Source organism: Heteronotia binoei, chromosome 2, assembly GCF_032191835.1.
Source record: "Heteronotia binoei isolate CCM8104 ecotype False Entrance Well chromosome 2, APGP_CSIRO_Hbin_v1, whole genome shotgun sequence".
NCBI lineage: Eukaryota > Metazoa > Chordata > Lepidosauria > Squamata > Gekkonidae > Heteronotia > Heteronotia binoei.
In genome coordinates this window covers 150,491,007-150,517,271 of record NC_083224.1, presented here as the reverse complement: position 1 = coordinate 150,517,271, position 26,265 = coordinate 150,491,007, and the positions used below count along the sequence as shown (strand labels likewise).

At 43.0% G+C, this 26,265-nt stretch overlaps 1 protein-coding gene across 1 annotated transcript; it reads left to right on the top strand.

Annotated features, from left to right (window-relative positions):
- The first annotated feature begins 1,537 nt into the window (after positions 1–1,537).
- Positions 1,538–13,839, top strand: LOC132566812 (holocytochrome c-type synthase). The gene is made up of 7 exons (XM_060232222.1): positions 1,538–1,684; positions 5,410–5,555; positions 7,965–8,107; positions 9,821–9,969; positions 11,803–11,922; positions 12,083–12,169; positions 12,903–13,839. Exons 2-7 carry the CDS (start codon positions 5,450–5,452, stop codon positions 13,099–13,101), a joined length of 804 nt encoding a protein of 267 aa, XP_060088205.1. The 5' UTR covers positions 1,538–1,684; positions 5,410–5,449; the 3' UTR covers positions 13,102–13,839.
- The last annotated feature ends 12,426 nt before the right edge of the window (positions 13,840–26,265 follow it).

The window sequence follows — 26,265 nt, the reverse complement described above, 5'->3', positions numbered from 1 at the left end:
TCAGAACTTTACTACACAGCATTTGGATTATGCCCCATTTGAAAGTTAGGGCCTCATACACAATCCACAAATTCCCTGTCAACTTCTTTTTTAAAAAACATTTTTATTAACATTTTAAAAAGTACAATGTTACAATCTATTAAAAAAATTCTAATCATCTGTGGCTGTTAGATTTAAACAAAAAGAATATTTGATTTTTAGTCATATAAATATCCATTAGAGAGAGATCTTTAAGTGTATCAAATATATTCAATAAAGATACCGTTTGTTAATATTTGGAACTTCACCTTGAGAGATAAAATCAAGTACTGAAAACCAGATAGTTTCAAAATTTGTAGTTTGAGTTACATTTGATAAAAAAATTAAATTTGCAGTAATTTTACTCATAACATATAAATTCCAGAGCTTTTTATGCTTAACTTCTTTTTTATGTATCTAAGGTAAGTTGGCCTACCTATGTATCTTTTTATGTTGAATCACAGATCAATGCATGCAATTTAAAACTTCTGGTGCAAGCCAGAAACAAGTTTTGAATTACATGCGTTGATCCATATCAGAAGCATATGTACTGTGGCTCTGAGAAGCAGCATCTTTGAGAGAAAAGGCTGAAGGACCAAGGATACAAAACTGTGAGAAAGTCCTAGGAGTACAGTCCCTTATTTAATTCTTTGGAATTAGTTTTTACAACTGAATACGGGAGGGCTCCACCCAAAACTGTAGACAAGATGAACAGACATCACAGAGGCATCAGCCCATTGGAACATTGCATTTACTTTGGAGTAAGACTGGAGGGGGGGAGATAAGAGAACCCTGAGTTTCAGTTTTCAGTAGCTGCATTCGAGGGAAGAAATGCACAATTGGGTGAATGTTTATTTGCATTGCACTTAATAGAACATATGTACACACTGAAAGTTATTTTTCCGGTGATTACTATTGCAGTATTTTCCCCAGAGTAGCTGATCTCTGCCACCTGGAGATCAATTATAAAAGTGGGCTCTCCAGGATGGAGGCTGGCAACCCAAAGTAGTAGTCTAATGGCATTTTACAAAAGCATCCAACATTGGCTGCGCTGCATCAGACTAATGGTCCACGTAGTCCAAAAGTGACCAGTCAAAATACCATAGTGAAACTCCAGCAGGGTTCTGCTGCCGTCATAATATTTCACTTCGTGGATTCCCTCATTGCTGCTTATACATATTATAAAATGCATTTGTGTGTGGCGGGGGCAGGGAGAGTTGATTATGTTTCCAAACAGCAGACTAATGGAAACGGAACCTACGCCAGAATTGTTGGAAAGCCACTCAGACGTTCTGCGGAACGCTTTACAATGGTATATTCGTACCTCGTTCTACACCTGAAACTGGTCAGGTTTCAACTGAGATTTAAGCATCCAAAATTTAGCCGTAAATGCAGTCAGCTCCTGGTAGAGCTACATCCGTATCCCTCTGGCAGAAGAATAACCCACGTACGCGGAATGAAGAAAAGCTGTCTCTTCAGTTGCCGTGGTAACAAGAAACAGCATTTCCGCTCCTTTCACAGAACCCTGCAACCTAAGCCCCGCCCATCTCACGCACGCGCAAATTCTGCCTATGGGAGCGGATTCGAGTCGTTCGCTGATAGAACTCTCGCGAGCTGTAGCGCATGGCGTGTCCTAGTGACCGGGCCCGATTTAGGTGAAATCGAGGTAACTCGTGTGTGTTCGTTCTCTCTCCCCCCCCCCTCCCGGATAAATGGAGACCTTGTCAGGGCTGCGGGTTGCTGGTGTTTGGGGTTTTTAAGCTGCTCGCAGAGACACTATGATGGGCCTTCCCTCTGTTCGTGAGCATCTGTGCATGAGAACCGGAGAAGGCGGTCTTGAATGCGTGTAGCAGTTCCGTGTGAATGCCTTTCCTCCGACTGAGATGCTGCCCCAATGGTGGGTTCAGTGAGTGGCGTGTTGGCGCTCCGTGACCACCACATTTGAACATATGAAGTTGCCTTATACTGAATCAGACCCTGGGTCCGTCAAAGTCAGTATTGTCTTCTCAGACTGGCAGCGGCTCTCCAGGGTCTCAAGCTGAGGTTTTTCACACCTATTTGCCTGGACCCTTTTTTGGAGATGCCAGGGATTGAACCTGGGACCTTCTGCTTCCCAAGCAGATGCTCTACCACTGAGCCACCGCCCCTCCCCTATTTCAGTTTCCTGTTCAGATAGCCCTGAAACTCTCCCATGCGTTCTCCAGCCAATCACACTCTCTCAGACTAGCCTACCTCACAGGGTTGTCGCCAGGATGAAATATAGATTTAATATGAAGTAGGCCCCTTCTGGGAAAGACTAAGGGGACGTTAAAAAATGCGATGGCTGGATAGCGTTACTGATGTAACAAAAACGAATTTGAGCAGGCTTCGGAGGATGGTGGAAGACAGGAGGGTCTGGCGTGACTTTGTCCATGGGCTCGCAAAGAGTCGGACTCGACTGTGCGACTGAACAACAACAACAAGGCCCCTGCTACGGTTGGGTCCCGGCCCCTCCACCTTTACCCTTCTGAAGACCACCTGGCCCCACCATTTAGAGCGGGGCGGTGGCTGCTTTGGCTTCAAGTCCAGTTCTCTGTCTAGTGGACGCCCTTCTCTGCTCCAGCTGTGGTGGTGGATGAGCACTCAGGCAGGGGGGCAGCCAAAGAGCCCCCACCGTGGGTCAGCCAGCTGAGAGGGAGGGGCTTCTCCCCTCAGCAGCTGGAGCACAGTTTGGCAGCACAGCCTGGTGGCCGGGCCCATGGAGGTGCCCAAAGACTGCATGCCGAGGCCAGAGGGAATGGCGGACCCCGGGGTATATTTTCCCGAGGAGAAACGGCCGAGAGAAAGCAGTGGGTAGCTTTAGCTCCTCCACTCCCCCCCCTTCAAACTAACTGCAGTAACAAACTAGCAATAGAACAGAGTTGGAGTCCAGTAGCACCTTTAAGACCAACAAAGTTTTATCGAGACTGTAAGCTTTTTTGTGCTATCTTCTCAATAAACCTTTGTCTTAAAGGTGCTACTGAACTCCAGCTTTGCTTCAGACCAACTCGCTGCCCACCCGGCTCTAACAAGCTTGCCCTGTGGTCTTTTGGGTCTCCCAAATTGGGAGTTGTAGTTCTTATTCCCTTTGCTATGGTTGTAGTAAAACCAGCTGAGAACTACAGCTCCCAAGGTGCAATGTGAGACGCTCCAGCCTGGGATTCCTTCTCCCTGCCTTTACCCCAATCCTATTTTCTCTTTATGATTGATTGGGGCCGATGCACACGTAGCTGAGTCAGAGGGCAGCTTCTCCTTGGATCTGCAGCTGTGACTGAGGGTTGCCAGCTCCGGGTTTGGAAATTCCTGGGGATTTGAGGCATGGAGCCTGGAGATGCCAGGTTTGGGGAGGGGAGGAGATTCACTTGGAATGTGAACCATTAAATCTCTGCTCCAGGATGCTTATTAAATTAAGCCTTGCAGTGCTGACAGGCTGGCCCCCTTACCTCGTCCCCCCCCCCCCCACAAAAAGTCTTGCCTGTGGCCCTGCCAAATTTGAAATCCTGGCTATGGCTGTGATCTGAAGCTACCATGAGTCGGACAGAATACAACATTGAATAGGGTTTTTAAAGAGAATTTCTCCTGCTGAATACAAGTTAGTCATTGCTGGTTAAGGTGATCTTGACTATCCAAGACTTTCAAATATTTCACAAGGACTGATATTTCTCATTTCATGTAGTTGTAATTATGTTTTGTGTGTTTAATAGTGTAAAAGACTCGGCTTGGCAAGGTGACCTTGAGACTGTCCAGGATACTCAACTGATATCCATCTCTGCCCAATAGTATACTTTAATATTAAACTGTCACCAAATTGTTGTTCCCTCCTTTTGCTTCCTTTAGGATGAGGGGGTTTTGTCCATTTACAGCAAAGGATTGTGGTTTTTTCCTAGTACTTAGTCTCTAGACGCTCACAAGATTTTTCATTTTGCAGTTTTCTGACCTTTAGGTACAATAACACTCAGTATCTGATCCTCTGTTGTTCTGTATCCCAGGGAGGTTTCCAACCACCCTGTAACCTTTAATCAGTCATTATTACTACTAACCAAAAACACCCAGATGTAGGACTGCCTTACATGTGACAACCCCAGAGAGCACTGAGGTCAGCAGGGAAGAACCTGCTGACTATCCCCGGGCCGAAAGAGGTAAAACTCCAGAGTACCCGTACCCGTACTCGGGCTTACTCTGCTATGGCTTCACAGCTGTGGAATCAGCTCCCAGAAGAAATGCGGGCCCTGCGGGACTTTGAACAGTTCCGCAGGGCCTGCAAGACCATCTTGTTCCGAATGGCCTTCACCAGCTGAAACTGCTAAACTACCAAGCAAACTTGCCAGCGATCATAGCACCAAATACACTAATGTCTTTTTTAGAATTTTAATGGATTTTAATCAATTGTAGTTAAAATGTTATTTATTGTATAATGTATGTATAAAGTTCTTGTGGTTAGCCGCCCTGAGCCGCTTTGGCGGGGAGGGCGGGATACAAATAAAATGTGACTGACTGACTTCCTACACAGAAGTAAAAAACCTATGCATGCAATTAATACATATGATATTTCATAGGCAACTTTGTGCATGAAATAAATATATTGTTTGTATGTAGGAATTCTGTATGTAATTCCAATATACAGTATTTATTTAGAAGCTCTGCAAGACTGAGAAGTTATGACACCGTTACTGTGTTGATCACAGTAGCGGTGTCACAGTGGTCCCTTTTGGGGTGGATGCAGGCAAGTCTAGAACAGGAGTGTGCTGAAAATCAGGAATATTGCAAGGGAAAAGAGCAGTAGAAATTGCAGTGTTTCCATTAGCAATCATATCCTGTTAGGAGAAGCAATCATATCCTCTGTGTTGTAAGCCGCTCTGAGCCCGCTTCGGTGGGGTAGGGCGGGATATAAGTCAAATGAAATGAAAAATGAATGAAAATGAAATGAGAATATATCTTGTCAATACAGTTATTAGTCTCCTTGTAGCTCCCTCAGTTTCCTCCCCTCTTTCTCTGTATATCCCTTTAAAAAATAGATAGGAAATTGTATTACACTGTAAAGGATATGTGTATCTTACATACAGTATGAGTATCAATTGAAAAGTACCTATCTTTTCCCACAGAACAAATGTAGCTCACCTTCAAGAGCAGCCTCTTGGAGACAGAGGCTATCTCTGCCAATCTCTGCTCGTCCCTCAAGTCCACACTCCCTTGAGGAGCCCTTAATATGGAGTGGATCCCTCTTGCCTAGCTGCCCAGGGTGTAAGGTTGTTCTTGAATGAGTCCAGAAGAATGGTGGCAGACTCCAGACAGTTTTTTTAATGGTATACACTTACCTGCTTTTATCCTAACCTGCCCCCCAACTGTGTTCAAATGCTCTGTGTTACATTTCAGATGTCCTGTCCCCAAATCTGAGTTGAAAGAAAAATTGGCCATGGGTCTGTCTGCATCTTCTCCTTCCGTAGCGCTCCAAGCAGATGTATCTGAACAGCCTCAGACTGCTCCTTCCCAGTGCCCCATGCACCAGAAGAAAATGGAAGGTAACTTTCTCACAGAGCTGAAGGAAGCAAAGCTTTTGGAAAGTAGTTCTAAAATTATTTGTGTACAGAGAATTTGCATATTATAACCATATGTTAATATGGCAAGAATTTTAGGCCCTAAATATGTAACTTGGGGGCAGTTGTTGATGTTGAAATGAAAAGGGTAAGATTTTTTTCACCCAGACATACCAGCCATTCAGGTGGAGAATTAGCCACCTCTTAATCTGAAATCAGGTTTTTTACTTCAGTGGTAGCTGATTGGAAAAAACTAGTTTATTTGAATTGCTGTTATTCTGCAACTCTGTAAGAAAAATGCTGAATTCTGATTCTCATTAAAAGTCTGATTCTGTAAGAAGGTATACAAGCTTGCATCTAGTACTTTTGAGTGGTGCTTTGAGAAGGGGTGCAAAAGAGGTTGAGGGACAGCAGGAGAGCACCCCACTAGTCAGAATTTCTTGGAAAAGACATAACAAATTTGACATCAGTCAAGAGGGTCATGTACTGCATTATCCTTCCTGTTGTGGAAATCTGGAAAGATTCAAGCGAGCATCCTGTTTTGAACGTAAAACTCCTTTAAACAACCAAACCACTTATGAAAGTAGAAAGTCAGCAGGGGAGTAGGGGCTATCCAGTTTTGCAGGGAGTGCCACATGTATGATTATGATGGGCAGAAATTGTGGGTGTGTCCTTGATGGACAAAAATTTAGCAAATAGTGTAGTGAAGGTAAGTGTAATGTGATCCACATTGGAACAGAAATGCCAACATCAAGTTGGATGGGGTCTGAATTTGCTAAGAATTTAGGGGAAAAGAGCTTGGAGTCATGCTGGATAGCTCAGTGAACTGTGCTGGAGATTATTAGGAAGGGGATTGAAAATTAAATGGCCAGTATTATAATATCCCTGTATAGATCTATGGCATGGCCTCATTTGGAATACTGTGTCCAGTTCTGGTCATTGTATCTCATTGCAGAGCTAGAATACATGAAGCTGCCTTATACTGAATCAGACCCTTGGTCCATCAAAGTCAGTATTGTCTACTCAGACTGGCAGTGGCTCTCCAGGGTCTCAAGCAGAGGTTTTTCATACCTATTTGCCTGGACCCTTTTTAGTTGGAGATGCCAGGGATTGAACCTGGGACCTTCTGCTTACCAAGCAGATGCTCTACCACTGAGCCACCATCCCTCCCCTTAGAAGAAGAACAGAAGAAGGTAAACAAGATGTTTGGGAGATTGGAACACTTTTTCCTATTAGGAGAGTCTGAAGAGTCTGGGACTTTTCAGTTTAGAAAAGAGATGACTAAAGGGGAGCATGATAGCGGTATATAAAATTATGAATGGGGTAGAGAGGGTAGACTGAGAGAGCTTTTCTCTTTCTCCCAAAATATTTAAGCTTGAGAGCATCTAATGAAGCTGACAGGCAGTAGATTCAGGATGTGTAAAAGGAAATACTTTTCTAGTCAATGAGTGATTAAAGCATGGAATTTGCTGCCAGAGGATGTAGATATGGTCCCAGGCAATGTTCCCTCTAGCTGTGGAGTCTTGTGAGCAAAAATTCTACTTTGTGAGCTACTGGCATTAAAGTTGTGAGCGACTGCATAAATCAGCTTGCTCTGGGGTCATTTTTCCTGGGCTAAGACAAAAACATATGAATGGGAGGCTAAAAAACTGTGAGCCAGCTCACACTAACTCAGCTTAGAGGGAGCACTGGTCACAGGCATAGACAGCTTTAAAGGGGGATTAGACAAATTCATGGAGGATAGATCTTAGCAGTGGCTACTAGCCATGGTCACTAAAGAGAGCCCATAGCTGGCCTGTGTGCTTGGTTGAGAAAGAATACCACTGCCAGCTAGGCCATGCATGTCACTCTCCTTTGTTCTGTTTTTAGGCAGAATGAAATGAGAGTGTTATGCTCTGCTTCCTGTTGTAGCCTTGATCCAAGGGGAGATACTGTAGAGAATAATTCATTGTGCTTTCCTTGTCTCTGCAGTGGGAGTGCAGTTATGGGGACAATATGTGCTATACTGTCAGTCACCGATCTGTGTCCTCTATTTTTTTTTTGTGGTGGCTGACTTGATTCTTTGTGCAGGTTCCTGACCATATAGTGGAGATCAGAGAATTTTGTTGCTGGATCCTCCACTCCCCTCTTCCTTTCCCACCAGTACCAAGAAAGAGAAAAGATCTCTATTGCAGGACCATGGAATTCCTCCAGAAATTGCTCTTCCAAGTATCTCCATACTATGCACTATAAAAGTTGTCTTGCTAAATCTGTTTTCAGCCACACTGCTTGGCACTGTATATATAGCAGCAGGGGTTAAGTTTCAGTTAAGGGCTTAATGAAAAATGAGGCTCCTGGTTTGGTTGCCTTTAAATTCAAATTCTGTTGCATAATTACATGCCTGTTTTGTTTTAGGTTGCCCAATGCACATGAAATCGTCTGGCAGTCTAGATGAGAACCAGAATGCTTCTGTTCCTGTGCATCAAGAAAGAGCATATGAATATGTTGAATGTCCTGTGAAGTCTCAGATACATGAGAAGATTGATCCCAGAAACATGGTAACTTTCTTTTTCTTTACAGTACATTTTCTGTGAAATGTAAAAATGCTGGTTTAAACTTCTTACAAGAGCAACAGCTGTTTTGATGCATACATCATAGTTCTTAATAGACATTTATAAAGGCTTAATATTTTGACTTATATGCATGATGATAACATGTTTCCTTTAAGCTTCAGAGTCTTGTGAGCAAAAATTGTACTTTGTGAGCTACTGGCATTAAAGTTGTAAGCTACCACATAAATTAGTGTGCTCTGCGGCCATTTTTTCTCAGCTAAGACAAAAATGTGTGAGCAGGAGGCTAAAAATCTGTGAGCTAGCTCACGCTAACTCAGTTTAGTGGGAGCACTGAGCACAACTGAGAACAGCATGGATTATTCATCCTGTTGTTTAGACAAACCCTAGCCTTTGGGCTGAAAAAGGCAGCCCTGCTGTTATTGCTCTTAGAAACTGTACTTGTCCATTTGAGACTGCCCTTTAGAATAGGTAGTATCATCCAGTATTTGGCTTTCTTTACATCTGCCATTTCTGAGAATGGCCTAATGGTAGTATTTTTGAAGCAATTACTATTCTTCTATTTTTTGTAGCATTTTTGCAAACAAATTAGAATGCTTGTGATAGATATGTATATTAAAGACAGGTATATACTAATGCATGCGAGTTAATGCAATTCTGATAGAAAACATCGCCATCTTGACCAGTATCTGTGAATATTGCGTGGTTGCTTTCAGATCCTGCTGTACTTTGTTCTTCTTGGAATATGAGTTGAAATGACTACTTCTCTGCCCCCACCCTTTGTACTCTTGTTTTTTACCACAACTATTTCTGTTAATATTCCTTGAGACTTGGCTGGTAGTGTTTTCATCATCTGGTCAGTTTGCATCCTGTCCCCCTTCCATGTTTAAACTGCATATTAAATAAGTTAGTTGTTAAGCAGAAAATTCTAACAGACACTTGAGATCTCCCTTACTCTACGTGGCTTGGTAATTGTTCATCAGATTGCCTAAGAAATCTTGATTTCCATATAGAAAGAAAACCCAAAATTATCTAGTTATCTATTTTTTGAGAAAGAGAACTAACTTTCTGGGTAAGCATTCTATTGAAAAATTCCTTGGCACAATATTGCAGTTAAAACATGGTGTGTGTTTATGTTAAAGGTATTCAAAGTGCAAGGCATTTAAACATAAATGGTAAAGGTTGAATAATTCAAGATTCTGCTGCAGGCAACTTCCTTTCTATATTCTAATGAAGAATTGGGATACCGAACAGCAGGATTTCAAATTTTTACATCATTTCAGGAGTTGGTTTTCAAGCCATTTAAAAGACTTTCATTATTCAGCTGGCCACATATTACCTGGGCACTGGTAGTTCTAAGGAAACATGAATTTCACATGGGTAAGATAGAGGATTGAAATTTTCAGAAGACTGGAGTCCATCCGCTGGACGTTTCCACTATTGGCAAAGACATCTGCTGTTCCAGTGTGAGTAAAATTAAGAGCTAACAGATTTTCAAACAGAATTTAAAAGGAAGGGCTTTTGGAAAGCTCATCAGGAAATGATAAAGCCTGAATGAAGTAAAATGCTTACAGGAGGAATTGGATAAACATTTTGTTAGGATATGGATTAGATTCTAAGAAAAAAAAATCCTGGGATTACTCTCCGTTCTACCAAATATTCACTAATATAATTTTCCTGGGTTTTTTCTTTTCCTCTTAGATGCCACCCCCTAATCAACTGCCATCCCCTGGTCAGCCATTTCCACTCTCTACCACAAGAGAAGAATCTACTATTCCTAGAGCTTTTTCTCAACAAAACTGGGTTTATCCTTCAGAACAAATGTTTTGGAATGCAATGCTTAGGAAAGGGTAAGTGAAATAAGAATAGAGGTACATGCTGGTTTGCAGAGCTCTTTGGTGGTACTTTTGCTCTTAGTAGAGTTAAGGAATTCCTTGGAACACATGCAAAGTGCTTTTTCGTTCTTGCATGGTAACTGCAGCCCACCCAAGCACATCCTTCCCAGTACTGGAGCTAGTTGCAATCAAGTCATTGCACTGGTTGACAAGCACTGGTTGACAAGTAGTCTGAGTATGTGCTTAAGCACAATAGCACTTCAAGTTCTTCACAGTCATCTGTTGCTGCCTTTGCCTCTTATGGCTATCACCTCTTCTCCCCGTTGCCTTCCTTTCAAAGTGTGGATTCCAAGTTCTTTGGAGAAGAGGTCAGTCATTTTTTATTTGTTTAAAACCAACATTGGACAATAGATAAAAGGCTAGATATCCTTACCCCCAAAAGAGAACATTTGTGAGATAATAAGAAGGTATTGAGGTGGTGTGAAAGTTCTGTCTGCAGTGCTGGATCTGGTAGTTCACTTACATAAGCAAGTCATCACTTGATGTTACTTTTGTCAGGTGATTAAAAAGTGTATGTGAGTACACTTTAGCCAAGGTTGCTAGGTCTGGAGACATGAGTTCTGGGCAGATTTGAGCCCAGGTGCTACTATTTCATTTGTTTTAAAATATGGTGTATGAGCACTGGAATCTAGGCAAGTCTATAGTGTGCACTTTCCATCCCACTAGCAATTGAGTGAATGAGCAAAGAGCTCTTCACAGCAGGTAGGCAGCCCATGTAGTGTAGCGGTTAGACAGGAGCCCTTACCTGGATAGCCCAGGATAGCTTGATCTTGTCAGATCTCGTAAGCAAAGTAGAGTTGGCCCTGGCTAGTATTTAAAAAGGTAGCTTCCAAGGAATACCATGGGCATGAATCTGAGGCAGGCAATGGCAAAACCACCTCTGAAACATCTCTTGCCTTTAAAAAAAAGTCTGGTTTACCACCTAGTGGTGCATAACACTAAAAAAACCTATAACTTATGGCTGCCAGACAATCTTAAGATCTGTACTGCACATACTGCCATATGGTAATTATTAATTAATTATTATTGTCAGAGTGGATTCTGGGAGACCCAAGTTCAACTCTCTCCTCTGCCATGAAGCTTGTAGGCTGATTGTGGGCCAGTCCCTTTCTTTCAGTCTTGCCATCCTTGCAGGGATTGTTGTGTAGATAAAATTAGGAAGCTCTTTGGTGGAAAGGTGGTAGCCCAAGAAAGAGCATTCTCCATCACGGGCACCAAACTTTGGAACTCTTGATTTGTCTATTGATGTCTTTCACTAGCAGGTGAAGCAGCATAGCCCAATAATGGTTATTGGCCCTTCTTCTAGTGTTGTTTGCTTATAAATTTATAATTGGATTTTAGAATTTAAATTTTTTTTTGTTTTTTAAAAATGTTTTAAACTGCTTGTGAACTCTAGCAGCATAAAATATTTTAAATAAATAAATATGAAAACTCATAAGCAGCACGGTAATGCACATGAGCTGACATGCATTTGAAAAATCAACTTTATTTGTACACTGCCTTTCCTCTTGAATCAAGGCGGCTTTTTATGAAATGGCCTTTATAAATTTATTTCTGTTTCAATAACAGATTCCTAAAATGGAGACTATTCTCATAATGGCATTTGGTGCCTGGAACAAATAATCCTTAATTATAGTATGCATATTTCTTTGTTTATTAGGAAAATGGGCAGTGCACATGATTTCAGCCTATATGTTCTTTGAACTCATTGTTTTTAATTAGAGGGCAGGAAAAGTACATAAAACAACCTTGAAAACTTTCTAACTTCTTCAGTACTGTTTTTTTTAGATGGAAATGGAAAAATGATGACATAAAAGCTGAAGATATGAGCAATATCATTAAAATTCATAATCAGAATAATGAGCAGGCTTGGAAGGAGATTTTAAAATGGGAAGCACTTCATGCTAGGTAAGTATATTTTGCCTACACAACACATAATTTTGGTAAAAGCTAAACATTTATCTTCAGGATTTGTGATGGAATCTGTTCATCATGGAATTTTACTGTTCTTTACCATTCTGGTTTTGCCTGCGTTGCTGACCTGTGTGTTTCTGAAACTGCTTTTCAGGGAGTGCCCATGTGGACCAACGCTTGTTCGGTTTGGAGGTAAAGCTAAGGAATATTCACCAAGAGCCAGAATACGATCCTGGATGGGGTATGTATTGAGGAAAAGCTGGCTTTGTTTGTAATAGAGAACCAGTTTAGTATAGATCAGGAGTGGTCGAAATGTGGCTCAGGAGCCACATGTGACTCTTTCACACATATTGTGTGGCTCTTGAAGCCCCACCCCCTCATCTGGCTTGGAGAAGGCATTTGTCTCTTTAAGTCATTTCTCCAAGCCAGCCAACAGCCTGGAGAAGGCATTAAAGTTGCTTTCTTTCCACCTCTCTCTCCCTCCCCATCTATTTTCCTTCCTTCTGGCTCTCAAACATCTGTTGTTCCTGTATTGCGGCTCTCTAACATTTGACAGTTATTCTGTGTGGCTCTTACGTCAAGCAAGTTTGGCCACCTCTGGTATAGAAGTTAAGAGCGAAGAACTCTAATTTGGAGAACTGGGCTTGATTCCCCACTCCTCCGCATGCAGCTGCTGGGTGATGCTGGGTCAGTCACAGTTCTCTCAGAGCTGTTCTCTGAAGAGGAGCTCTCTCAGCGCCACCTACATCACAGGGTGTTTTTTGTGGGGAGAAGAAGGAAAGAAGATTGTAAAGTGCTCTGAGACACCAAGTGAAAGGCAGGTTATAATAAATCCAATTTCCTCCTCACCTTCAAGAGAAGGTGAATAGAATGAGGCAGATGGACATCTGAACACTTGTTAATGTTTAATACATAATACTTCTATAATGTTGGTGATTATTCTAATACAGTACCAATAAAAACTGTCTTTCTAGGTATGAATTGCCTTTTGATAGGCATGATTGGATTATTGAACGCTGTGGAAAAGAAGTCCGATATGTTATTGATTATTATGATGGAGGCGAAGTAGATAAGAACTATCAGTTTACCATTTTGGATGTTCGTCCTGCTTTTGATTCCCTGACTGCTGTGTGGGACAGGATGAAGGTGGCTTGGTGGCGCTGGACTTCATAACTAAGCTTTCACAGTATGGAAAACAATATTAGAACTGTGTTATTTGAAGTGATATTGAGGCTTGGACTTGAATAAAAATTCATGGTGACTGCAGTTCTATATAATGGCATTGTACCAGCCATTGTTGGACAAACTACATTGTTTTAATCAAGGCTTTATTTAAGTCACATGGTGTGTATGTGGGTGTTTTTTGCCTCCTGCATTGACATTTCCATCACATTTGATCTCAACTGGAAGACTTTATGGAACTGTTATGCATCAAAGAGTAGAGACAGCACTGAAACTGCTGTGTAATGGGAATAGCTGTGTTCAGACAGTAGAGCAGTTATGCCTTTCAGTGTGACGTTTCTGGTTGGAAAAAACATATTTGAAAGATATGAGCATGGAACTACGTATTTTTTACGTTTTATTTTGTCAAAAATGGGAAATATTTTCTTTGTCATTCAAAATATACATTATTAAATACTTTATCAGTGGCATATAAAGTCCTGATAGATTGTCACGTGCTGGACGTACACATCCCTAAAGTAACCAAGGTTTACATACAAATGTATTATTTTAAAAATAATCAGAAATCAACTACTTGATAGTTTTCACACTCTGCCTTTCTGGAAGCTGAGGTGGAGTCAGAGGGAAAAACCTTACTTTGTGCTAACATCTGTTTTGAAATACGTTGTTCAAGTTCAAATATACAGTACTACAAAGAATATTAAGTGTGATAAATGAATCAGAATATCAGGTTTTTCACTTATTTCACCAGGTAGCACATGGTTTAGAAGTTGTAACACTCTAATAGATACTGAGTAAGGGAGAATACCTGTCAGAAATAGGATCATCTTGGAAACATGCACTTAAAGGTGTCATAACTGAACTTTTTTCTGTGCATGGTCTAAAAATCAATAAAGTGTTGGACTATACACTTAGATTAAACTGTACTATTTCCTTACACGAAGAGAAATGTTTAAGGTATTCATGCAATACAAAAAGTTGTTTTGGATTGGATTTTCTTACAAGCTGCCTTTGAAGAATTTATGGCAGTAATACCATTTTAGTGTGAATTTTGAAGGACGTTTGTATAACATAGTTTTCATTTTCTGGTGGAGAAAGGTTTTGCCTTGCTCAATCCAAATTTATGTGCAAACCAACCTGGGATCAGTAAAAAGGGCTCCCAGACAAATGCTCTGCTGCCTTGGAGCTATGCCTAGGTCACATCGCATGCTGATCCTTTGTTGCTGGGTATTCTTGGTAAACAACCTTGGGTTCTCTTGTGCTACTTTTTGCATCATTTGCAATGCTATGATGGTTGAACCCTTCTTTTATCTTTCTTGCCATTACCACCACTCCTCCTGTCTGGTTTCAAAATGAAGTAGAGAACATGCAAAAGCAGCAGATGTGAGTGTTAGGGGATAGTGGATGAGTACTGCTCCCAGTGGGGTATCCAGAGAAGTTGCAAAAGAAGGGCTTTGTAGCACCCTTTTAAAATAAAAAAATGAATTGCAGTAGGGATAGGCATGAACCAAAATTTGGCCTGAACTTGGGCTGGTTCAGAGTTTGCAAACTGATGTTTGGAGGAGGCACCTTCCCTGAACATTTCTCAGACTTGTGGCTGGTTCATTTGTTCTTGGCCAATGGTTTAAGCCTAACAGCTGACCAGTAGATCTGACCAATTGTTAGGTTTAAATGGCTGCCAGCCAGAGAAAGGTGGAAGGGAAGTCCCTCCTCGGGGCAGTTCCTGCCCCCTTTCTCCCAGTGGCAGCTTTCTGCAGCTAGGAGAAAGGGAAAACTGAACTTGCTGGACCAACCTGATTTGGGTGCAGCTGTTTTGGGTTGGTTTGGGGTTCAGTTCAGAAGCCAAACAATCATTTTGGGGGGGTTCATGCTCATCCCTATATTGCAGTCAGACATTTGAACTTACATCTCAGCAAGAGTTTTATACAGAGAATATGTAACAAAAAAATTAATAGTAGATTAAAAGGCTTAGTTTGTGACACTTCCATGCAAATTGCACTAATCTTTCATCTGTAAACTATAATGAATAATCATTTATAAGGCTGTTGTATATGAACTCTTGCTTTCACATCTCTGCTGGCAGAATCTTTTCAATAATCTTTGAAAGAGTAATATATGGTAACATTTGTGAAGAAGTTTTAGGGGAAACCAACGAAAGTTTGCATGTTCCTGAAAAAATCACTAATGCAACTTTTAATTATTAGGATATTAAACAGATGTTAGTGTGTGATAATTATGACTGCACATCATCACCATAGCTGATTTTGCAAAATGTAAAGCCTTGATTTTTGAATTGGAGAAACTTAAAAAAGGGAAAAATTCTCATGATGGCTGCTGCATCTGATGGATGTTGTCAGATCAGTATTCACAACTCTTCAAGGTATGTTTGCTGTAATCTAGTACATATTTTCATTGTATATAGGTGTATTTATTAACATATGGTGCTTCCCAATCTGATTTTTTAAAAAATAAAAATAACTTTTATTTTTTACCTTATCACATGTCTGATTGGACCATCTTGGTATTGTTAATAGGCTTTTGAAATAGACAAAGCATTCTATAAAACTGGCGTTTCAGATTTCTGGGCTTGTAGATTTTTTTTGTCTGCAAAATAATTTTTTACTGGGATTGGCTTGGATATATTCATGTGAAAAGTGGATTGAGATTTTTGACACAAGCTGAGCTTGCAGATCTAGGTGAGTGGAGTAGCTGCTGTATAACACACACACCCCTGTCTCCTGCAGTTTCCTGCTACTCTTTTAAGTGTCAGGATTCTGGGCTATTTGGTTGCAGCTGAGTCCTCACTGTGTGGTTATCAGAATTCCCAGGGCTTCACTACTGAGGCTACTCCCAGCAGGAAAAGAGCTGGGATGTGATAGTAAGGCATGGAGGGCTTCAGCTACAAGTGAATGGCTCTGCTGAGCTGAAGCACAATTGGAAGAGCAGATGTGTGCAGAGGCAGGTTGTTTGGAAAGGGCTATGATAGGGATCTACAGGGTGTCCTCTGAACCCTGCTCTCTGGGCTTTTGATTTGCCTGTAAACCTTTGCCATGTGACTGATCCCTCCAGGCCAACGCCTTCAGCATGTTCTAATTTGGTGCTTGAATTGCTCCCAAACTTCATGTAGTAGTACGCATCAATAACATTTGCTAGCTTGGTATGTTGTGCGCTTCTAATAATTGGTACTTAGGAATTCACAGCAATTACATTCTTGAAACTCCCCTGGACTACTAGGACTGTTAGTATTGCTCAAGGCCCATCGAAATAAGATTGAAAATCAGTTGGTTGATTATTCATACTGGAGTAAAAGTAAGCTGATATGAGCTGGTACAAAGCCGGTGAAGTGTTACCTCTTATCTTCTGTTTCAAGTCCCTGAAAGGCAATGCGGATTAGAAACCATTGCTTTCATGGTTTAACAAACTATAAAGTTACTCTCAGGGGGAAAATTGAGCAATATAAGAATCATGTCTCATGGACTTACAGGTTGATAACCTAATACAGGGACAGTAGCAAATTATGAGGTCACTGACATTTATTTGGAAACAGGTCATATGGTGTTCAGAGTGCCTGATTTCAAAATATGTATGATAGGGTTGCAGGCTAAGAGCAGTCTTCTGTTTGGCAGGATAATTGACACTGGGCCATCTCTTGTCATACACACTAAATGGGGTGCCTGATGGGGATGGGCATCCCCATCTGTGTCAGAAGATACATCAGACTGATTCATTGATGCAAATGTCTGTCTATGCCAGTGGTGTGTGCGGAGACTTACTTCCATATTCTGATGCATGAATTCAGAAGATGTTTAGTGCATATACTTTTTGGGAAAAAACAAATATTGGTTTATTATTTTTTTGAGAGTGTTAAAATCTATATGCTAAACTGGCAAATTCCTTGGCCTTGATAGGGTTTCATTCTAGCAGAAAAAATCTCTGACAATATTTGATAGGGCTTCATTCTAGCAGAAAAAATCTCTGACAATTGGTAGACTATGGGAAATGAAGGGATGATTCTCACGCCATGCTGTGTTCACTGAGGTTTATCTTGCACTGACAAATTGACTCTTCCCACCACCCCCACCCCTAGTATGTATTTTGATACTGCTATACAGGACATTTAATGGAGGTACCAGGACTTTTTTTGAGCAGGAACACAAGGAATGCAGTTCCGGCTGGCTTGGGGTCAGGGGATGTGGCCTAATGTGCAAATGAGTTCCTGCTGGGCTTTTTCTACAAAAAAAAAACCTCTCTGGGTAGTACTCTCTGTTACTTAGTACTGACAATTTTCTTGGGGGCTCTTCCAAGGCCTGAGGAGGGGGATTGGTAGAAATCGGTGCAATTCTTTTAGAAATCGGTGCACCATTCTTTTAAAAATACAAAAAACAAAAGTACTGCCAATATGAATATCTCCATGGACTTGTATTGGGAGAAATACATGCTTTATACTATATGTGTTTTAATCTTAATGAGTGTGGATCTTTATGGACAAAAGTGTAACATGAAGGTCCTTTGGTGTGAATGTTTCTCTGTAGAATATATTTTACTCAGCTTTACCCATTTGCTTTATTACTTTTTGATACATGCCCTTTATTTACATACTTGAGATTTATCACCTATCATTTGCTAAGGAAATTCATAAGCTGTATCTTCAGAAACCTGCTCGAGGCAAATCATAGTTAAAACAATACAACAAAACCACACATGCCATTAAAAACAGCATAAAATGACCATGGAGTGCAGCCTAAAATAATATTAATAAAACAGTCTTCAGGCTGAATGTTTTGGCCTGGCACAGGGTAGGGGAGGGCATTCTAAAGCAAAGGTGCCACCACCAAAAAAGCTCCTTGTCTGGTTGCCATCCACCTCACCTCTGCAAGTGTGGGCCTAAATTCCAAAAAATAAAGAGTATGAGAAGAGGAGCTTGCCTGGTATAGAAGAAGGTGGACTTTCAAAATAGGCTGATCTTAAGCGGTTGGTGTTCTCTGTTTTATTCCTTGAACAATGGCAGACTTTAGCAAAGATGTTTGCCATTATTCTTTCAAACAAAAATAGGTTGTTGAAATATTTTCTTGTGAAACTGCATTTTCATATTTACATTTTGGGTATCAGGCTATTGTCTGCTTCAAACAGATTTTTGGATCATACCCTGCTTGATTTGAGATTCATGGTACATAATTCTTGTTCGGATGTCTTTTCAGCTTTTATATTTCTTTCAGGAATATGTTAGCACCTGAGTACCATTTGTTCTGATCTAAATTACTTAATTCACCTTGCAAAATTAAGAAACTAATTTTTCTGTGAAGATGACAGCTGTGAAATAAAATGTGCAGGTGAGACTCATGAAGATGCAGATGGGCTTGCTTAAATCTGACCTTTCTCAAATTGTAGATATGAATTAATTCCACGAGTTTAGCTATTGTGATTGCATTAACACCATAAATGTCATGGTAGGACATCAAACACTGCTGAAGTTCAAAAGTCGTAAGAAAAAGATTAAAACTGTATTTACAACCTTTAATCTGCTCTGACCTTCACAGATTATGGTTTGTTTTTGCAAAGAAATTTATGCATGTATAAAAAAATCTTAAAATATAATAGCAGTATTTCAAATACAACTCCCATCAGTGATTTATCCAGTATGCCATCTATAACACAATTTTCATCTCTTTGTTTCATTAAATAAAATTTTCTTTAAAGAAATCCAAGTACATAAAACTTCGTGGGCTGTAAGCATTCCTTTAATGTTTAGTTCTTCAGAACACCTGTCTATCTAAATTATGCTGCAGTTCTAAGAAGACTTTTCTTGAAGGAAGCCTTATTGAATAAAATAGGATTTACTGTCAAAATAGAACTGTTTAGGATTGCTCATATAGTTATATATGATTTCAGGCATTTTCAATTTGTGAAAAGTTAAAAAAAAAGTTTATAGCAAATCTCCCAAGGGGTTTCTATAGTCCTGATCCAATTGGATATATATCCATTTGGATATATTTAGATTTTGAAAAACCCCACTTGCATGCTCAAATGCCTTTAATGTCCCTATGTAAGAATTTGAAATTCTGAAATAGTAGCTTGTGAAAGTTTCTGTGTGGAAGTATTAAGTGATACATCCCCTAGGTGGGGAGGATTGGGTAACAGGGGGCCTCCAAGATAAAGTTAGAATGTGAATGCGTTAAAGTAGCTCTTGGTTCCAGTTAGTCCATAGGATTCTTGGAATACTGTTCAACAGACCCTTCTCAGAATTTGGGGGGAAATCTGTCCTGTATATGCAAATGAGCTTATGCTATCAGTTTTGTCCCATTCTGTGTAATGATTCTATATAATGACACTAATTCTGTGCAATTCTTTTGGAAATATACATGGCTGGTTGAGGGTTTTTATAGGCCAGTGCCCCAATATGTACATGGCCTCTTGAACTCTATCTCTCTTCTCTCCTTTTTCTCAACTGTAGCTACGCAGGCAGGAGCACATGGGGGTCTAACAGGATTTAAAAGATTAAGGGTCCCTTTCCAGCCCATCAGGATGGAAATGGGAACAAAGTTTGAGTTCAGGGGCACTTTTAAGACCCAACGAAGTTTTATTCAAGACATAAGCTTTTATGTGCAAGCACACTTCAGATAGCTTCTTCAGATAGCTGAAGAAGTGTATATCTGAAGAAGTGTGTGTGCACATAAAAGTTATACCTTGAATAAAACTTCATTAAAGCTGCCACGACTCAGTTCTGCTGCTTCAGATAAACATGGCTACCCACCTGAAGAAAGCTAGAGAGCGATCTTCATTTCCAGTGGACAAGGGTGCCCAGAGGAAACAGTAAAAATACATTTTCCAGACTATTTTCTCTACCATTGCCAACTCCATACCTTGAATAAAGCTTATACCTTGAATAAAACTTTTGTTGTGTATTGGTTATTTTGACTGCCAGTTTGTTATGTCTGTTAGTTGACACTGAAACATACTTCATTGCCCTCCAGAATCCTGATACTTACCTTGTTCAATAAACATTCTTGCTTACCTCAAGCTGGCTGAACTCACTATATAATAACTTCGTTGGTCTTAAAAGTGCCCCTGGACTCTTAAGTTCTACTGCTTCTGACGAACATGGCTGCCCACCTGGATATATTCCCAACTCCAGTTTGGGAAATTTTGGAGATCTGAGGGTGGATCCTGGGGAGGGAAGAGTATGGGGGAGTAAGGGACCTCAGTAGGCTATAGGGTGACCATAATGTCTGAAGGCCAGCCAGGGACACCTTGGGGGGGGGGGGTGGAAGGTAGGGGTGCGCGCGGAGCGCGTGTGGCGCCGGAAACAGGAAGTGACGGCACTTCCGGTGACGGCACTTCCGGTGACGTCATGCCACCGCCAGAAACAGGAAGTGACACCACTTCCTGTGACATCATTTCCCTGCGTCACCTGCCGGAAACGGGAAGTGACATCACTTCCTGTGACATCACTTCCCCCAAATGACATCATTTCCCCCAAATGCCACTGCCGGAAACAGGAAGTGACTTCACAGCACTTCCTGTGACGTCCCCAAAAATCCCCCAAATATCACCGCCGGAAACAATTTTGTTCTCAAATCCTGTATATACTTCATCAGTATATGGGATAAGGCACTTTCTCAACTGTGCTGCATAATGCAGCCTATTTATTTTGTCCTGTTTGCTCTGTTGGCTCTATCTGCGCCACCTTCATCACTTTCGGTGTGTGGATCCCCCAGTGGGGTGGTCTCGCGACTCCCTCCGCCGGCTGTTTCTGATAGCCCTGCACCCCCTCTTTCATTTGATATGTGTCCCGTGTGGGTGCCACCCTCCCGCCAGGAGATGCCGCAAAATGAGCCCCCTTGAGGCTTATGGCGGCAGGGCTCGGGGGAAGCGAGCTAGACTGCTGTTCTTTTGAGGGGTTATAGAGTGTTTCGAGCCCGTCCCTGTGGCATCGGTCCCATCATTGTGGGACCCAGGGGGCCGGCGCAGCAGCACGCCGAAGCAGCCTGTCACAGGTCGAGATGCAGGACAGGAACCCGGAAGTGACCGACAGGCTGCTTCAGCGTGCCGCTGCGCCGGCCCCCTGGGCCCCACAACGATGGGACCAATGCCACAGGGACGGGCTCAAAACACTCTATGACCCCTCAAAAGAACAGCAGTCTAGCTCGCTTCCCCCGAGCCCTGCCGCCATAAGCCTCAAGGGGGCTCATTTTGCGGCATCTCCCGGCGGGAGGGTGGCATCCGCACGGGACACATATCAAATGAAAGAGGGGGCGCAGGGCTATCAGAAACAGCCGGCGGAGGGAGTCGCGAGACCACCCCACTGGGGGATCCACACCCCGAAAGTGATGAAGGTGGCGCAGATAGAGCCAACAGAGCAAACAGGACAAAATAAATAGGCTGCATTATGCAGCACAGCTGAGAAAGTGCCTTATCCCATATACTGATGAAGTAAATACAGGATCTGAGAACAAAATTGCACCAGAAGACACAAACACAAAGCTCCCTTACACTGAATCAGTGCTTGGGTCCACCAAAGTCAGTATTGTCTACTCCAGTCACAAACACAAAGCTCCCTTACACTGAATCAGTGCTTGGGTCCACCAAAGTCAGTATTGTCCACTCCAGTCACAAACACAAAGCTCCCTTACACTGAATCAGTGCTTGGGTCCACCAAAGTCAGTATTGTCACATAAGAACATAAGAGAAGCCCTGTTGGATCAGGCCAGTGGCCCATCCAGTCCAACACTCTGCGTCACATAAGAACATAAGAGAAGCCCTGTTGGATCAGGCCAGTGGCCCATCCAGTCCAACACACTGTGTCACATAAGAACATAAGAGAAGCCCTGTTGGATCAGGCCAGTGGCCCATCCAGTCCAACACACTGTGTCACATAAGAACATAAGAGAAGCCCTGTTGGATCAGGCCAGTGGCCCATCCAGTCCAACACTCTGTGTCACATAAGAACATAAGAGAAGCCCTGTTGGATCAGGCCAGTGGCCCATCCAGTCCAACACACTGTGTCACATAAGAACATAAGAGAAGCCCTGTTGGATCAGGCCAGTGGCCCATCCAGTCCAACACACTGTGTCACATAAGAACATAAGAGAAGCCCTGTTGGATCAGGCCAGTGGCCCATTCAGTCAGGAAGGGAGGAGGGAGGGAGGGAAGGGAGGGAAGGAAGGAAGAAAGGAAGGAAGGAAGGGAGGAGGGAAGGAAGGGAGGAGGGAGAAGGAAGGGAGGGAGGGAGGGAAAGAAGGAAGGCCAGCCGCCCCCCCCCGCTAGCCCCCCCCCCCCGCTTTTGGCTTACCTGGATCCAGGGCGGTGGCGGCCTCTCCTCCGGGCTGCTGGCGGGGCTGGCGGCGGCTGCAGAGGCCGGAGAGGCCGGCGCTGGTCTCTGGAGGCCTCCAGGGACCAGCGCTGGCCTCTCCACGCTGCCTCCGCTGGCCTCTGGAGGCCTCCAGGGACCAGCGCAGGCCTCTCCACGATGCCTCCGCTGGCCTCTGGAGGCCTCCAGGGACCAGCGCAGGCCTCTCCACGGAGCCTCCGCTGGCCTCTGGAGGCCTCCAGGGACCAGCGCAGGCCTCTCCACGGAGCCTCCGCTGGCCTCTGGAGGCCTCCAGGGACCAGCGCCGGCCTCTCCACGGAGCCTCCGCTGGCCTCTGGAGGCCTCCAGGGACCAGCGCCGGCCTCTGGAGGCCTCCAGGGACCAGCGCCGGCCTCTCCACGGAGCCTCCGCTGGCCTCTGGAGGCCTCCAGGGACCAGCGCCGGCCTCTCCACGGAGCCTCCGCTGGCCTCTGGAGGCCTCCAGGGACCAGCGCCGGCCTCTCTGGACCCCGCGTGCGGGCGGGGAAGGTGGGGAGTGAGGCAGCCAGCGTCCCTGCGCGTGCGCACACCGCTGTGCGCACGCGCAGGGACGCTGGCTGCCTCACTCCCCGCCTTCCCGGCCGGCGCGCGCGGCCCGCCGGCTCCCCGCTGGCTATACCGGGACTTTGTAATGGTCCCGGTATAGGCAGCCCGGGAGCTGGGAATTGGTGGCCAGAACCGGGAAAGTCCCGAGAGACCGGGACGGTCTGGCCACCCTAGTAGGCTATAATACCATAGGTTTGTCTATCCTCCAAAGCAGCCATTTTCTCCAGGAGAAACTGACCTCTGTAGTCTTGAGATCAAGTCTGGGAAATCTCTAGGCCCCATCTGCAGGTTGGCAAGTCTGATTTTCAGGGCCTTCTCTGGGGGGATGAGAACACAGCCCAGCATTGCAGTCAGAGGGAGGGGGATTGCTTCCTGATGGGTTGTAAGCCTTAGCAGCTGACAATGTTGACGTCAGATTCATGTACCCGAGGACCAGGGGTACATGAAGGGGAACAGCATGGCAGTTCTGGGGAAAAGCCAGAAGTGATGTTGCATTTCTCTTGGAATTGCAGGAAATTCTGATTTTAAAAAATTCTCCCTCTAGCTGCTGGAGTCTTGGTGAGTGACCCCCAGCAGGCATATGGCTGCTCTATTTGTGCCTCAGTCAGACACTATTGTTATAATAAAAAAACAACAGCTGTGTGATACCTCTTACCAGAATCAACCAACATGACACAAAACTGCAAGTTTTCCAGTTCTCCATAACTCTTCACCAGACTGGATTTTTTCATGGGAGGAAGTGTTGTCTTAGACCATTATCTAAAAGCTTTATTTGGTAAATATCCAGCGTGAAGTACTGAGCAACTACACAGATTAAAAATGGCGCCAGTGTCAGTTTGCACTCTTGCTCCTCTGAAAGGAAGGTGAGTGGTAGATAGTCTGCTTGGTGTGCAGAAAGTCCCCAGTTCAGTTCCTGGCATCTCCAGTTGAACGGATCAGGCAGTAAGTGATCCAAAAGACCTCTGCCTAAGACCCTGGAGAAGCTGCTATCAGAACAGACATTACTGACCTAGATGGACCAGTACAAGGCAGGTTCATGGGAAGAAGCAAAAAAATGGGAGGGGCACAACCCCCAATGGTTCATTGGATTCACAGGTCCCTTAGAAAGCTGAAAGGAGAGGAAGAGTATGGTAATTGCAATAGGAATGGAGGATACTACTGGAATAGGACAAGGATTATGAACCATTTACACAACTTGTTGCGTATATTTATAGAAATGTGATATGTGTGCTGTGTGCTTTTGGGTTTACTTAGATTTGGAAACTGTGCAATATATATTGAAACAATTATATATAATAGTGGAGATTCCTCGTAGGTTTTTTTTTAATCATATGGCAGTCCTAACTACATGGAAACCTGTATAAAGATCCTTCTGCCTTCACTTGTTTTACCATGTTCTGTTCATTTTTCAAGTGCAGTCAAATAAGATATTCACCTACAGTGTATGGGATGTGTGTGATATGTAGAATATGGCCACATCCACGCAGTAAGAATTCTCCAATTCTGTGTCATTGCCACAGGGAACACTGAGGCATTCAGTCTGGCAACTCAGGGTGATTCCGCATTAGCCTTTGCTCCGGCTCCAGCACTGTGTTTCCCCCGGGGCAGATGTTGGTTTCCGCACATTTTGACCCGGGGCGGCAGTTTGACCCACCTCCGAAGCGGTGCTGCCCCGGATTAAGGAGATCGGCAAAATACCAGATCTTTTTTTCGCTGCAGTTCTGAGGCTCGGAATTTTATGTGCGGAACTCGCGCTAATGCGCTGTCAAACTTCTTGCATCAGTAGAACACACCCACATAACTCCACGCCCATGATTCCGCCCAGTTATTTCGTCCTACTTCCGCAATTTTACTCCCTTTGAAAATTATGCAATATTTTCCTGAAATGGATTAATTTTTTTAAAAAACTCATTTTATGTTACAATGCTGAAACAATATAACGATGTAACGCTATTTTCTTTTTCCGAATGCATCACTTACTTGCACCCGCCCCCCTTCTTTATTATATTCCACGTGAATTTGATAATGTGCCATTGCATTGTGATTACGTTCTTCCCCCCTCTGAAAAAAATCAATCCTGACTGCTATTTTTTTTCCAAATAAGATCGTTGCAACGCAACTAAATAAAAAGCGATGTTGCACAAACTACTTTATTGCCACCTTTATCGATCCCCCTCCCATGGCCTCAAACGGGAGCTGAAATTTGATTATGTTTACAGCTTTATATTTTTGATAGGTTGGGGAAACTTTCTCCCTTAACCCCTCTGCATATTTCTTCCCCCCCTTTCACACATCTGTTTGTAATTTGTTATAGGTTTTAATGGAAAACTGTGTGCTTAACATTCAGCGTGTGTGGATAAAAACGGTGGATCGCCGACTCAAATTTCATGGGGCTTAACCTGCCAATGGCAGGGCGAAAGGAAAACACGTGACTTTGCCAGTATTATGCCTCTGGCATTACGTTGTAATGCAAACAAAAATGTTACGCTGTAACGCGAACATGCATGCGTGTAAAAAAAAAATGGGAAACCTATGAGGGAGGGGGAAACTCTGGGAGCAGCGGTAATGTGGAATCAGAAAACATGGAACAGATTGGGAATTGAATCCGGGGAAAATCCTATAATGTGGAAGCGGGAAATCTGGCCCGCATGGAACAACCCCGGAGCGAAAGGAGGGCAAACGCCAAATGCGGAATCAGCCTCGGTGTCCACAAGGGAGTTTCAGCACCTGTTTCTATGTCAACTGCCATTTCCCTACATTCCCTTTCCCCTGCCCCCCACAATTACTTTTGTGCTATAGCACAACACAGTACGCTCTTCTTGTCACGATCTACACATTCTCAACTTTTATTTTCTTTTAAAAGGTCTCTTGTACTTTAAGCCTTTTAATTTAACTTCACAATGTGAAAGGGTTGAGCCTTTTTTAAAAAAATGACAGCTGAAAATTTGGAGGAACAGGTTATACTATGTCTGTTTATATTTTTTCATATTATGTTTATACTGTATTCTGATCATGAGACTGAAATAAACTATGAGAAGAGATGGGAGGAACAGGTAGGTTGTGCTGTGACATTAGATCATTATACCGTTGTTATACTATAGCATGATAGTAATTACTTATTTTTAAAAATCCCTTTGGTGGAAGGGTGAGGAAAACAGTGTGGGGTTCAGTAGCAATGTCATGCCATAGAGTCCACCTTCCCAAGCTACCATTTCATCCAGAAGAAGAGTTGGTTTTTACACCCCACTTTACTGTAAGTGGCT

What these genes read in the sequence shown, in the direction of transcription:
- LOC132566812 (XM_060232222.1), top strand. Translation starts at nt 5,450, where the DNA reads ATGGGTCTGTCTGCATCTTCTCCTTCCGTAGCGCTCCAAGCAGATGTA. An exon ending in AATGCAATGCTTAGGAAAGG is followed by an intron (nt 9,970 to 11,802) that starts GTAAGTGAAATA and finishes TGTTTTTTTTAG; the next exon opens with ATGGAAATGGAAAAATGATG. An exon ending in TGGGAAGCACTTCATGCTAG is followed by an intron (nt 11,923 to 12,082) that starts GTAAGTATATTT and finishes ACTGCTTTTCAG; the next exon opens with GGAGTGCCCATGTGGACCAA.